This window comes from Schistocerca gregaria, chromosome 2 (genome assembly GCF_023897955.1).
Source record: "Schistocerca gregaria isolate iqSchGreg1 chromosome 2, iqSchGreg1.2, whole genome shotgun sequence".
NCBI lineage: Eukaryota > Metazoa > Arthropoda > Insecta > Orthoptera > Acrididae > Schistocerca > Schistocerca gregaria.
In genome coordinates, this window is record NC_064921.1 from 1,050,654,568 (window position 1) to 1,050,670,447 (window position 15,880).

The 15,880-nt window shown below is 42.9% G+C and overlaps 1 protein-coding gene across 1 annotated transcript in view; it reads right to left on the reverse strand.

Annotated features, from left to right (window-relative positions):
• Window positions 1–13,340: 13,340 nt before the first annotated feature.
• LOC126335574 (uncharacterized) overlaps window positions 13,341–15,880 on the reverse strand; it is a 47,939-nt gene continuing 45,399 nt past the window's right edge. Inside the window, exon 4 of the mRNA XM_049999004.1 lies at window positions 13,341–14,108. Within this exon, the coding sequence (XP_049854961.1) occupies window positions 13,966–14,108 (143 nt within the window). The 3' untranslated portion in view covers window positions 13,341–13,965. The remainder of the gene's footprint in view (window positions 14,109–15,880) is intronic.

Below are 15,880 nucleotides of genomic sequence, written 5' to 3' on the forward strand. Positions count from 1 at the left end.
GACTTCTGTACAAATACAACACACTAATCATTGTAAGTAAGTGTTGTAAAACAGTTACCTGTTTGATGGTGCATGCCTACAAATCGTCTAAGAATTATCATATGCAACTCATTGCATTGAAAATTTACATATTTTGTTATGAGTTATTCAACACTGTTTAAACGAAAATATGTTAGAGATTATTTTGGTTATTCCATGTCCAAGAAAACCATTTCACTTGGGATCTGTGGAAGGTAACTGGCATATTTATTTCACACTGTAAATGTTTTGTTTATTCTTGTTTTTGTGGCGTGTTCTACGTCTGAAGGATCTCCTTACTGTAGATCTAATAGAAAGAAAAGTATATCTCATCCAATCTCCATGTCAAAGAGATCATGGCTTGCTTTATTGGCCTGAACTACATAACAAGTACACCAGTTATTATCTTGTCCATATGCCTTTTAAGTCCCTATCTGGATTGCAAATTGTTAGCAGTGTGTATATAACTAATGAAGTATATTATAAACACTTTTAAAAATATCATTACTCATTGGAGTAATTAGTCTTTTCTTTCTGTTTACCTAATCCATTGAAAAGTGACTATAAAAATATATGTGCAGTTATTGCAGTTTTGTTTTTGAGGTGCTAAACAAATAGTTATTTTAACTAGAATCGCAACTAGTGACCTTGAAATTATTGTGAGTATGCAAAAGCCACAAACGTTACTCAAGTTTATTGTGTTACTTTAATTACACTATTTAATGGCAAAACCATGGCTTGAAAATACCATCCTTCTGGCGGAAAATGTGAAAAAAAGGATTTTGCAACTGAAATCACATTAAATATACCGATGGGAGAAAATCGCATCACCAAAAACTAATTAATGTAGAGTAATGAAATTTCGGGAATACATTCATCTAGACATCATATTCAACTGATTAAAATTGCAAGATCAAGTAAGTGCAAGATAAGCTACTGAAATTGTAATCTGATGGTACATTAATAACTGGTGTAACCGCCGGATAGTTGAATGCAAGCATGCAAATGTGCATGTACTGTTTTATACAGGTGCAGGATGTCAGTTTGTGGGATGGTGTTCCATGCCTGTTGAATGTGGTCAGTCAATGTGCGGACGGTTAATGCCATTTCTGGATGATGCAGGGGTGGTCATCCAATGATGTCCCGTATGTGCTCGATTTTTTAGGTTGGAGGGTCTTGGGGAAACACAAAAAGGGCTTCAGTCTCAAAAGGTGCAGGTCGAACACAGGTTGACTACAGATCTAGGAACCATCGATAAAACAGTTGTAAACTGTCGCTGACATTTTGGGTAAGTAGCATAGCTCGAAGTGCTAATACAAAGCGCTGATGCTCAAATCGTTATAGGCACTGAAAGCTGCCTAACGTCAGAGATACGTTCACCCGAAATTCTTAGACGGGTCTTAAGATGTTTAGAAAGGATAGACTAAATACAATTGATAGTGACGTGTTCGTTGCTGTTAGAAGTAGTTTATCTTGTGGTGAAATCGAAGTAGATAGTTCCAGTGAGTAGTATGGGTAGAGGTCATTCTTGGCAACCAAAATAAGATAATAACTGGGTCCTTTTAGAGTTTCAAAGGAGACTTGCATTTGATTTCAAACACTTACCCAGTTCATACAAATATAGTTCGTAGTGACTTCAATTTACAATTGATATGTTATCAAGAATACAGGTTTCAAACTGGAGGTACACATAAAACACAATCTGAAATTGTGCTAAACAGACCCACTGAAAATCATTTCGACCAGTTCGTTCATGAGCCCATTCGAACAGCAAATGGTTGTGAGAATACACTTGACCTGTTAGCAACAAATAATCCTGAGCTAGTAACGAGCATCAAAACGGATGTAGGGATTAGTGAACACAGGGTTGTCATAGGGAGGCTGGATACCATAACTACCAAATCTACCAAAAATAAACATCTACTCAATAAAGCAGATAAAAATTCGTTTGATGCCTTTCTCATAGACACTCTCTCCAGTTTATTCCAGATTTCCAAGTTAACGATGTAAGTGTGGACCTGATGTGGCTTGATTTCAAAGAAATAGTATCGACAGCAATTGGGAGATTTATACCAAATAAATTAGCAAACGATGGAGCTGATACCCCTTGGTACACAAAACGGGCCAGAACACTGTTGCAGAAATAACGAAAAAATGCAAAATTCCCAAGATTGAAGATCTTTTACAAAAGCTCGAAATTTAGTGCAGGCTTTAATGCGAGATACTTATAATAGTATACAGAAATCTGGCAAAAATTCAAAGAGATTCTGATCATATGTAAAGTATGCCAGTGGCAAGACATAATCAATGCCTTCTTTGCACAATAGGAATGGAAATACTACCGATGGCAGTGCTGCTACAGCAGAGTTACTAAACACAGCCTTCCAAAATGCTTCGCCAAAGACGATGAGGTACATATTCCAGAACTTGAATCAAAAGCATCTGTCAACGTGAGAAACTTAGAAGTAGATATCATCAGAGTAGTGAGGTAATTTAAGTCACTTAATAAAGGGAACTCGTCCAGTCCAGACTTTATATCAATTAGATTCATGTCAGAGTATGTTGATGAAATAGCGACAGACTTAACAATCATCTACAACTCGATGAAAGATCCATACGCAAATACTGGAAAGTTGCATAGGTCACACCAATATTCAAGAAAGGCCATTGTAGTGTATCCACTTAATTACAGGCTCATATCATTAATATCTAGAGCTGGATTTTGGAACAAATGTTGCGCTCGAGCATTATGAATTACTTCAGAGAGGAGGGTCTATTGACACATAGTGAACAAGGATTTGGTAAACATCACCTGTGTGAAACACAACTAGCTCATTACACACATGAAGTGCTGAGAGCTGTCGACAAGGGATTTCAAATTGATTCCATATTTCTAGATTTCCAGAACACTTTTCACACCATACTTCACAAGCGTCATGTAATCAAATTGCTTGCTTATGGAATCATCTCAGTTACGCGACTGGATTCGCGATTGTCTTTCAGAGAGGTCACAGTTCATAGTAATTGATGGAAAGTCATTGAGTAAAACAAAAGTTATTTCTGACGTTTCCCATGGTTCTGTTATAGGCCCTCTGCTGTCACTTCCCTACATAAACGATTTAGGAGACAATATGAGCAGCTGTCTTAGGTTGTTTGCAGATGATACTGTCGTTTATCGTGTAGTAAAGTCATCAGAAGGTCAAAACAAATTATAAAACGATTTAGAAAATGTATCTATATGGTGCGAAAATTAACAGTTGAGCCTAAATAATGAAAAGTGAGACGTCATCCACATGAATGATACAAGGAATTCCTTCAGCGTAGTTTACATGATCAGTCAATCAAATATAAATGCCATATATTCAAGTAAATACCTAGGAATTACAATTATGAACAACTTAAATTGAGTATGAACACATAGAAAATGTTGTGGAGAAGGGAACCAAAGACTGCATTTTATTGGCAGAGCACTTAGAAGTTGTAACAGATCTACTACAGAGACTGCCTACACTAAGCTTGTCAGTCATCTATTGCAGCACGGGTGTGTGTGTTGTGGAATCCTTATCAGGTAGGATTAACAGAGCACACTGAGAAAATTCAAAGAAGGGCAGCATATTTCCTATTATCAAGAAACAAGGGGAAGAGTATCATAGACATAATATGGTGTTTGGGGTAGTCCTCATTCAAACAAAGGCGTTTCTCGTTGCAGTGGAATCTTCACACGACAATCACCAATTTCTCCTCAGTGTGTGAATATATTTTGTTGGCACATACCTACAAAGGGAGAAATGATCATCATAACAAAATAAGGGAAATCAGAACTCACATAGTGTTCGTTTTTCTCATCGGCTGTTCGACAGTGGAACAATAGGGAATTATTTTGAAGATGCTTCGATGAAACCCCCGCCAGGGACTTAAGTGTGATTTGTCGAATGTCCGTGTAGATGTTGGTGTAGATATACATAGTGGACAGATCTGGTGATCGAGCAGGCCAAGGCAACATGTCGATACTCTATAGAGCATGTTGGGTTAAAACAGTGGATTTGTGGGCGATGCTTTATCCTCATGGAAAGCACTCCTTGGAATGGTGTTTATGAATTTAAGCATAACAGATCGAGTCAGCAGCCTGATGTACGAATTCGCAGTTAGGATGCGTGGGACAACTGTGAGAGTGCCGCTGTCACCTGAAATCGCACCCCAGACCGTAACTTCAGGTGTAGGTCCTGTGTGTCCAGCATGCAGACAGGTTGGCTGCAGGCTCTCAGCTGGCCTCCCCCTAACCGACACACGGCTCTCACTGACACCGAGGCAGGACCAGCTTTCATCAGAAAACACAGCAGACTTAAACCCTGCCCTCCAGTGAACTCCCCCTTGACACCACTGAAGTGGAAAATGTTGGTAGTTCGCGGTGAATGGAATTCATTATACAGCACGTCTGCGTGGAGCTTCCCTTGAAGTAACAGATTTATAACAGTTCGTTGTGTCATGGTGGTGCCAAATGCTGCCCAGTTCCTGCTGCAGATGCAGTACAATGCGACAGAGCCATATGCCGAAGACAATGGTCTTCTATCTCGGTAATACCACGTGGCCGTCCACAGTCTGGTCTTCTCATGACCAAGCATTTTCGTGACGATCACCACAAGCAATCATGTACAGTCGCTACATCTTGACAGGCCCCTCTACAATGTTTGAAAACGAACATCTAGCTTATCGCAGGCCTGTTACATGACCCCATTCAAACTCAGTGAGATGTGAGATGTTGATAATGTCGTCTTTGTGGCATTAAAGGAATTCTTGGTGAACATCAAATGTGAGTAATACTCATGACTGTTACCGCGTGTTTTCAAATTCCTGGGTCTGTGGGTTCAAGATAACCTGAAATGGAATACACATAACAGGAAAGGTAAATACCAGAATTAGTACTGGCTGTTATGCAGTGAGTGTACTGAAATCATGTGCTAGCCTGAAAATAGTAACCAGCGTGTACTACAGTTACATACAAGCCTACCTAAAATATGGTTTGGTATTCTAGGGAAATTCTCCAACTGCCCTGAGCACATTCAAAAGCCAGAAGAGAGCAATGAGGATTAATACTGGGAGCAAACCCAGACACTCCTGGAAACCCATCATCAGGAAGTTGGAAATCCTTACACTGCCTTGCCTATGCATTCTCGAGTCTAAAATTTTTCAGATACCACATAGTGCCAGCTGACTCCAGAGTCGTAAAAAATAATGAAATACGTAAACACATCAGGAAAAACTCAGATATGCATATTTTACGTACAAACACTCAACTGTGTAAAAAGGGAGCTTTCCACATGGACATCCAACTGTTCAACAATCTTCCCACTAGTATTAAGTCCATCAAAGACAACATAAAATTTAGCAAAGCCATGAAGTCATATTTGTTGTGTCACTGTTTTTTCTCTATAAATGACTACTTAGAACAGTAATCTTTCTATTTGTCTTAAACTGAAAACACTGAGCAATGGAGTAAAGTAAACTTAACCAATATTTACAATATAATACATTAGGATACTATATGTTAATACATGTTAACAATGTTAACTGATATTTTCTGACATCTGTAACACACTGTGTGCCATCAGATCACGTAGACGAAAAGAAACAAGAAAAATCAAAAAGCAAACCTGATTTGCATTCTCATAGTGGCGCTGCTACCTCCACTCTTTCGCGATCGGTGCGAAATCTGAATAGGCATAATATTTCAGATGTAAAAACACGTCTTCCAACTTTCATAAATGTCGCGCAACTCCTGAGTGTTATCATTTTTTCCATCAGAGTAGTGACGAAATAATGTTATATTTTGGGGTCACTAGACAGTGAAGTTGCTGAGCTAGTTGCGAATTTCATGTCCAAATCATTATGAACATCCTTGCATACAGACTTAAAAATATGCTTCGTCTCTGATTCTGAAGAATCAGTGTTACGTAAAGTTAAAAAATTTCCAAACGAATTAAAAGTAGGAGACGAAAGCCGTCTACTTTGCTCAGAGTGTTGTGTCCTCTTAGCAAAATGCAGTTTTCCGAAAGTTTTTGTGATCTGGTACTGTTGCTGGCAGGAGGTAAACGACTGCTCCGGAATCAACCAAAAATCGAAGATCTGTGTTATGATCAGTTGTGAATAGGCGGCGGGATGACTCGGCCACGTCATTCTGTGACATACTAACTGTGAGCGAGTAGAGCAGTAATTTTCCGTCCGAGCATTAGCTGAATGTTGAGAAATAAATAAACGTGGCGGTGTTCATTTCTTCGCGTTCTGTTTCAACTTACACTCCTGGAAATGGAAAAAAGAACACATTGACACCGGTGTGTCAGACCCACCATACTTGCTCCGGACATTGCGAGAGGGCTGTACAAGCAATGATCACACGCACGGCACAGCGGACACACCAGGAACCGCGGTGTTGGCCGTCGAATGGCGCTAGCTGCGCAGCATTTGTGCACCGCCACCGTCAGTGTCAGCCAGTTTGCCGTGGCATACGGAGCTCCATCGCAGTCTTTAACACTGGTAGCATGCCGCGACAGCGTGGACGTGAACCGTATGTGCAGTTGACGGACTTTGAGAGAGGGCTTATAGTGGGCATGCGGGAGGCCGGGTGGACGTACCGCCGAATTGCTCAACACGTGGGGCGTGAGGTCTCCACAGTACATCGATGTTGTCGCCAGTGGTCGGCGGAAGGTGCACGTGCCCGTCGACCTGGGACCGGACCGCAGCGACGCACGGATGCACGCCAAGACCGTAGGATCCTACACAGTGCCGTAAGGGACCGCACCGCCACTTCCCAGCAAATTAGGGACAATGTTGCTCCTGGGGTATCGGCGAGGACCATTCGCAACCGTCTCCATGAAGCTGGGCTACGGTCCCGCACACCGTTAGGCCGTCTTCCGCTCACGCCCCAACATCGTGCAGCCCGCCTCCAGTGGTGTCGCGACAGGCGTGAATGGAGGGACGAATGGAGACGTGTCGTCTTCAGCGATGAGAGACGCTTCTGCCTTGGTGCCAATGATGGTCGTATGCGTGTTTGGCGCCGTGCAGGTGAGCGCCACAATCAGGACTGCATACGACCGAGGCACACAGGGCCAACACCCGGCATCAAGGTGTGGGGAGCGATCTCCAACACTGGCCGTACAGCTCTGGTGATCGTCGAGGGGACACTGAATAGTGCACGGTACATCCAAACCGTCATCGAACCCATCGTTCTACCATTCCTAGACCGGCAAGGGAACTTGCTGTTCCAACAGGACAATGCACGTCCGCATGTATCCCGTGCCACCCAACGTGCTCTAGAAGGTGTAAGTCAACTACCCTGGCCAGCAAGATCTCCGGATCTGTCCCCCATTGAGCATGTTTGGGACTGGATGAAGCGTCGTCTCACGCGGTCTGCACGTCCAGCACGAACGCTGGTCCAACTGAGGCGCCAGATGGAAATGGCATGGCAAGCCGTTCCACAGGACTACATCCAGCATCTCTACGATCGTCTCCATGGGAGAATAGCAGCCTGCATTGCTGCGAAAGGTGGATATACACTGTACTAGTGCCGACATTGTGCATGCTCTGTTGCCTGTGTCTATGTGCCTGTTGTTCTGTCAGTGTGATCATGTGATGTATCTGACCCCAGGAATGTGTCAATAAAGTTTCCCCTTCCTGGGACAATGAATTCACGGTGTTCTTATTTCAATTTCCAGGAGTGTATAATGGTAACAGACGGGATGTTTCTGCGCAGGCTGCTGTGATTTTGATCTTTTTCTTGATCATGTCTAAGTTCGTAGCTCTTGTATCTGGTTCGTTAGTTCTGAAAGCTGCTTTTCCCGATGGGAAGGTCTGTAATCTTGAGATGGAGGAGAAGCAGTCACTATATACGAGCTGACGAGTGTTGTGATCTCTACGATTTTTGGCAGCTACAGAAGCCATGGCATCGGTGCTTCCCCGGGGATGGGGCTTCGGAGATCTCCCACATCCCCACAGTGCGCGACGCACCAGCAGCAGTAGGAGACAACGAACCTTGTAATACGTCAGTATCGGCCGTGTCGGATCGGTTAATCGACTGACGCACCTCGTCACCCATCGTTGCTTCGTCGGGGCTTTCTACCGTGTCGGTCGTTATGCGTTGTTTCTTATGGCGCTTCGGCGATTTCTGTTCGCGCTGTCTCGCCTCTGTGTCCATCGCAGGGCAGGGGTCGGACGCGCCATCCTGTTCTTCTACTTCCACCTCACAGTCGGCTTGTCGTTGTAGCCGTGCGCCTGGGCTCAACGAGAGGGCAACAGACGCTGGAAGACGCTGGGGGTTCCTCGGTAACTGTTGCAGGGGCCTCCAAGGCTTGCACCAATAAGGGTCGTCATAAACAGCTGGCGTCCCCCGTCTCTCTGTAGCAACATACGTAATCGGCACAGAGGTCACTATCGACGGTCGAATCTAATCGAATGAGGGCGTCTGCATTTGATGGTGTTGCAGGCCTTCGGTGCACACATGTCCTACCTGTCCACATCCGGAGCAGGTGCTCGGCCGATCGCCATAAATAATTATCGCCCGGCAACCAGCAATCGCGAGATACAAAGTTTCGAAGGCCTTCCATTTTTCGGCCATATGGCCGAGGACTGTGCATAGGGTCGAAGAGCAACGGTGACCAAACCCGCTGGAACTTCAAATGGTAGCTCAAACACACGCACATTTCGCACTTTCGGGTGCTACCACGCTCACGTTTCTGTCAGAATGGCAGAACCTACAACCCTCCGTCGAGCGCCGGAGCAGTTTGCCTCAGACCTCATCGCCAGTGAACTTAAGGTAGACAACGCTGGAGACGATAGCTAAGTGGATACCCAGCAGCTCTTTCGTCTCAACATGTATCACGTGGCGTCAAAAACCTCTCTACTTCGTGGGCCTTTGATCTAGAGTACATAGTGTCAAACTACAGCTTGATCGTGGCTTTCCGATACTAAAGAGCCAACGGATGTTAGGAACGTTAACTACACTACTGGCCATTAAAATTGATGCACCAAGAAGAAATGCAGATGATAAACGGGTATTCATTCGACGGATATGTTATACTAGAACTGACATGCGATTACATTTTTACGCAGTTTTGGTGCATAGACCCTGAGAAATCACTACCCACAACAACCACGTCTGGACATAATAACGGCCTTGATACGCCTGAGCATTGAGTCAAACAGAGCTTGGATGGCGTGTACAGGTACAGCTGCCCATGCAGCTTCAACACCATACCACTGTTCATCAAGAATAGTGACTGGCGTGTTGTGACGAGCTAGTTGCTAGGCCACCATTGACGAGACGTTTTCAATTACTGAGACATCTGCAGAATGTGTTGGCCAGGGCAGCAGTCGAACATTCTCTGTATCCAGAAAGGCCCGTACAGGACTTGCAACATGCGGTCGTGCATTATCCTTCTCAAATGTAGGGTTTCGCAGGGATCGAATGAAGGGTAGAGCCACGGGTCGTAATACATCTGAAATGTAACGTCCACTGTTCAAAGTGCCGTCAATGCGAACAATAGGTGACCGAGACGTGTAACCAATGGCACCCCATACCATCACGCCGGGTGATATGCCAGTATGGAGATGACGAATACACGCTTCCAATGTGCGTTCACCGCGATGTCGCCAAACACGGATGCGACCATCATGATGCTGCAAACACAACCTGGACTCATCCGAAAAAAATGACGTTTTGCCATTCGTGCACCCAGGTTCGTCGTCGAGTACACCATCGCAGGCGCTCCTGTCTGTCATGCAGCGTCAAGGGTAACTGCAGGCACGGTCTCCGAGCCAACAGTTCATGCTGCTGCAAACGTCGTCGAACTCTTCGTGCAGATGGTTGTTGTCTTGCAAACGTCCCCATCTGTTGACTCAGGGATCGAGGCGTGGCTACACGATCCGCTACAGCCATGCGGATAAGATGCCTGTCATCTCGACTGCTAGTGATACGAGGCCGTTGGGATCCAGCACGGCGTTCCGTATTACCCTCCTGAACCCATCGATTCCATATTCTGCTAACAGTCAATGGATCTGGACCAACGCGAGTAGTAATGTCGCGATACGATAAACCGCAATCGCGATAGGCTACAATCCGACCTTTATCAAAGTCGGAAACGTGACGGTACGCATTTCTCCTCCTTACACGAGGCATCACAACAACGTTTCACCAGGCAACGCCGGTCAACTGCTGTTTGTGTATGAGAAATCGGTTGGAAACTTTCCTCATGTCAGCACGTTGTAGGTGTAGCCACTTGTGCCAACCTTGTGTGAATGCTCTGAAAAGCTAATCGTTTGCATATGACAGCATCTTCTTCCTGTCGGTTAAATTTCGCGTCTGTAGCACGTCATCTTCGTGGTGCAGCAATTTTAATGGCGATTAGTGTATAACACTCAACACTAGCGTGGTGGCCCAGTAAACAACAACACACCCGGAAATGCGACACGGTGCAGCCGAGTCGTACCGCACTGCTCCACAGCCAAAGGTCGACTGACCAACTGAGCTACCCATGCACGGCTCAAGACCCGTCCTAGCAGCTTCAATTCTGCCAGTACCTGGTATCCTACCTTCCAAAATTCATAGGAGCTCTTCTGCGAACCTTGCAGAACTTGCACTCCTGGCACGCTAGTGATCCAGGACGTGGACGGAAAGGCGGATGTGTGATACAACGTCAGTTTAAGTTAAATAGCGCCAGTGTCACGCACGTTGTCCGTAGCAACTTTTCTTGTGAAGAATGCTTTAACACGAATTTAGAGCAATGGTGTGCGATAAGATTTTACTTCAGACTTGGACACAGAACAAGGGAAACGTTTACAAAGCCTTTCCTACGGAGACATTGCTTTGTCAAGAGCCCAGGCATTTAGTAGTTTCAGGCATTTGTAGAGTGAAGGCAGTGAACTGGAGATGAACTTCATAGTGGAAAGCCCCCGGTTCCAACAACTTATGTAAATGCCGACAGAGTCCGAGACCTTGTGCGTGCAGATCATCAGTCAGAATGATTGGGGTAGAGTTGAATTTGAATAACACCACGTTCGTCAGATATTGAACAATGAATTACGGATGGGAAAAATCTGCTCAAAATTGGCTCTGAGAAACCTCACACAGGACCAACAGGACATGAGAAGGGACGGGTGCGTTGACGTTTTGAAATCGAATTGAAATCCCCCCCACCTCCTTTTCCCTTTTTTTATATCTGCCATTAGCAGTGACTAGATTCAGATGTTTGGGTACAAACCGGAAACCATGCTCCAGTCCATGGAATGGCACATTCCAATATCTCCAAGGCCAAAGGAAAGCAAGAATGTAGCCAGGGAATCGTTCACGAGGAGTTTGTGCTTCAAGAACAAGGGATTAATCAACATTTTTACCAAGAGATTCTGAAAGAGTCTTTCAGTCATGTGTGTGTAATCAAACGTCAAAAACAATTTTTTGTTGCATTATGGCAAGGCGCCTAGTCACACAGAAATTACAGTAAGCAGTTTTTTGGGCCATGTGGACATTCCTGTGGTTCCTAGGCCTTCTTTATCACCTGAGCTGAGTCCTTGTGACATTTATATCTTTCCGAGAATGAAAACACGCCTCAAGGGCCGTCGGTTTAGGGCCCTGGACAATGTTCAAATGGCTGTAACTGATCAGCTGTAGATTATTCCAGTAACCGAGTTCCTGCGCTGTTATGAGTAGGGGAACAACCTTCTACAATGCTACATGCCTTCTCAAGGTAAGTACAGTGAGGGGAACATAGTTCTACTGTATCGCTATCGGAACAAAACAGGTGGAAAAAAATCACTTTCATTATTTTATTTACATACCTCATGTCTCCCGTCATCATGTTAACTCCACGCTTCTTTGAGTCCATTATTATTCTGTAAAACATAAGCTTTCAGAATACTACAACTTCAATTGGGGCTTTGCAAACTGTGTTTTAATATGCATTCGACTAGTCATTATACGTTGGTAAATAATGACGTACATTGTTGTTTAGAAGTTGTTACATGTTATCACTTTTTATTTTTATATATACTTGGTTTCCAGTTCTCATCTGATCAACGTTATCTAAGTGTTCAACATTGAAACAATACTTCATGAAAAATATCTCTTTAACTGCAAAATTATGTGCTTAGATTATTCTTTAACAAAGCAAAATCTATGAACAGCACATGAAGTGAACTGTTACAAAGTTTGATAAATTTCACTTCATTACTCACATGTAATAGTCACATTTTATATATTGTAGTTCATCATTCTTGTATTAATGTCAGTATTATTTATTTAAAAGTGTGTACCGCTATATTTTGAATCATGTAGCTACAACATATGATACATCTTTCAAGTGATACAATAACAGTAACGAAGCACAAACATTAGTGTCAGAGGAACATCCGCAACTGAGCACTGTAGCAGAGGTTGAAAATACCGCTACAGTTGTAAGGTTCTTTTTATTTAGAACACGTCCGGTTTCTGGCTCTTTTATGTGTTATACTGAAAATAAACAAGAGAAAGGAGCTAATAATAGTTTTTACGCTTAGCAGTACATATAAAAAAGCAAAAATGAATTCCATGTAACATTTTAGAAACCATTACTTTGGTTGGCCCTTAATGTGGATTAGCGAATGTATGGCAAATACATACGAGGTCTGCAAGGTCCACCCACATTATTTTACATACCTGTAAAATGTCCTCTTTTAGTTCAAAATGGTTGAAATGTCTCTGAGCACTATGGGACTTAACATCTGTGGTCATCAGTCCCCTAGAACTTAGAACTACTTAAACCTAACTAACCTAAGAACATCACACATATCCATGCCTGAGCCAGGATTCGAACCTGCGACTGTAGCGGTCACACGGTTCCAGACTGAAGCGCCTAGAACCACACGGCCACATCCGCCAGCCCTCTTTTAGTAGGAGATTGCTCATTTTTCAATTTCTATCCTATGACTACGGCGCATTTTTGTATGTCATTATGTGTATCCTCACTAATTTAAAATTTAACTGTCTTTCATTATGTAAAATATGTCTCAGGTCCTATCTTACGTGAGCCTTGTTTAGTCGTCGACTTTTAGTTAGCAGATTTAAAACTGTTCCAACTTTTAATGTGTCCCTTTAGTGCTTTGCTGCTAGCTAGTAGTTGGCATAGTAGTTTTCGACAGTGTCGACTGTAAGGTTTTGCTACCTTCCATTTTGTACAGTGAGGAGATGGTTTTTAATAGGAATGGCACATGTTCATGTTCTTTTTACTCATTAGTGTGGCGTGTTGTTCGACGTCGCCTATATATCCCCAGTAAATTACCATTTTCATAGCGTTTTACGGTTTATACATAAATTTTATGTCACCAGCTTTTAGTCAGTTTTACTACAGTTCTGCACTGCCCAGTTCAGTAAGTTAGTTTACCACTCATAACCTGTTCATGTAACATTCTATGTAATGATTTTTTGTCCCTTTGAATGTGAATCACTAATTCAAATTGTGAACGGCCAGGCTAGTGGCCCTGCATTCTTCTTCCTGTCAACAGATGGCAGTACTTTTGTGATTATGGTTCACCCCCCCCCCCCCCCCCACCCCACCCTTTTCCCACACTACTCGTCTTCCGCGGCGCTCAGGTTCGCAGCGGAATGTATAAGTGTCCTGGTGTTCATTGTATATTTCTTTACCCTAGCAGTCGTCCATAGTGTTATCTGGTGTCACTTCACCATTCACTTATGTTTTACAGGACCTAGCCCGATCGCTGGTTTCCAAAATGTTACTTGGAACTTCCTTTTTACTTTTTTTTTATGTGTACTACTGCTTGTTAAAGCTATTATTATCTCCGGTCTCTTGTTTATTCTCAGTATAACGCCTGCTACTGGACATATAAGAGTCCGAAACCGGTCGTATTCTAAATAGAAAGAGCCCCACAACTGAAACGGTATTTTAAACCTCTTCAGTATCTACACAATTAAACAGAGTTAATATGATTATCAGTGAACTTTTCATAGAAAAACATTATGTCTTCTGGATACACGTCCCCTTCATGCATTTTCACAACAACACTCTTTAAATTTTCTCCAGCAGCCAAAAAATAGTTTCTCTTCCGTAAACCTAAAAACAAAAGCATTGTGTAAGAATTTAAAACAATCTTAAGATGAATATCTCTAAGAATACTTCAGGTCGTTGAAACATTAAGTCTCTTCAAGGCTACTTAATAACATACAATTTGAGAATCTTGTAAACACTAAATGTTATTGGTGGTAAAAATGATTTTCAGTTTATGATTAACACGAAACTTTTATGAAGGTTCCTCAGAATTAAAATAGGTTATGTGCAAATACAGTTACTTCTTATTACGTAACAATATTCGTAGAATCCAGAAAAAGATGCCAATGAACAAAAGTGTAATGTGTAACTCGGCGATGGCTGAAGTGTATCATTACATTTATAATTCAGTTTGAGAGTCTTCTTCACTCATATTTCCTAGCCTCTAAAGTACTTTATTCTGGTAGTTGTCCAACTTCTTCTTCTTAGGTCTTCAACCATCAGAGAGTGTAGCAACACCATGCTTTCTTCCCTTCAGCTTTCCTCCTGAGAGCAGCGTAGGTGGTGCATCTCGTATTTTCCTTGATCTGGGTGACATACTCTATTTTCAGTCTGCCTGTTGTGTTTTCCCCTCTACTGTCCCTTCAGTGGCACCATCATGTCGCAGTAGATGGCAGACACGTGGCCGCTTGGTGCGGGATAAGCTGGCACGGTTTCTCTTCCTCCACTCTATGGATCACATCTTCATTTGGTACCATATCGAACCAGGAAGTATTTTTGTTTGGTAGCCCTGCGCCTGTTATACGGACGTTTCAGTCACCGCTCCCGTACAAGATAAGTAATTTAAGTAGTAATAAACTGTTTCTAACACTTTAAACTAATTTATTACGTTAATTATAGTGCTCTTCAAGCGTACCATTAAAAGTTTTTGTCTTACTCGCTTATTTTCACAGTAATCACGTAAAGTTCGTTTTGTTTACATATCGTGACCAGGCCGAACTTTTGAGCTTTCAGATTAAACTTCATACTGCATATTTAAGTGCATTTACAGATAGTTTAGTGTGCTAAATACGTTTGCTGCACCTTTATATCTGTAGAGTATCGTCATCTCTTAAGTAATTTCCAGTAATAAAGTTCTGAACTATTGTTTACATTGTCGCGAGTAGGTCTAATTTTTCGTACACGTATTTTCATTATTTTCCAGTATCTTAATTGTCTTCCTGTCACTAAAATCGATTTGTATCATGAGTGTAAAGTGCCTAGCATGCCGTAGAATCGTAAGCTCCGGGGTCTGGTGTGATGGATGTAGTAACTTTTTTCATTGGGGCGATTGCAGTGGCGTGGGAATTGGAAAAATGAGCGAGACTCATCAGTGGTTCTGTAGGCTATGCAGTAGAGATAGAAAGATTGTGGAACAGGAGGGGAAAAATGCTGCCCTTCAGGCTGAGTTAGATGAGGCTAGGCGAGAACTGGGCAGGTTAAGGGGGGAGAAGGGTAAACAGGGGTGGAAAGCGGCAACAGGCATAAGGAACAGGCCAAGAAATTCTTCTGACAGCTTTGTTATTAATGTACAAAATAGGTTTGACCTGTTGCCTCAGTCAGAAACTGATGAGCCTCTCACAGAAGTAGATGTAGACAGGGCTCAACAAGCTTTCAGCAGCAAATTGAATAAGAAGGTAGGGAAGTCTTCAAAGAGAAAGAAAGTCATGTTGCTAGGTAGTTTGCATGCTAGAGGAGTGGGCCAACTTGTGCAGGATGAATTAGAGTTAGAATACCAGGTTACAAGTTTTTTCAAACCTAGTGCTGGACTGGGGCAGGTTACAGACGATTTAGGTTCA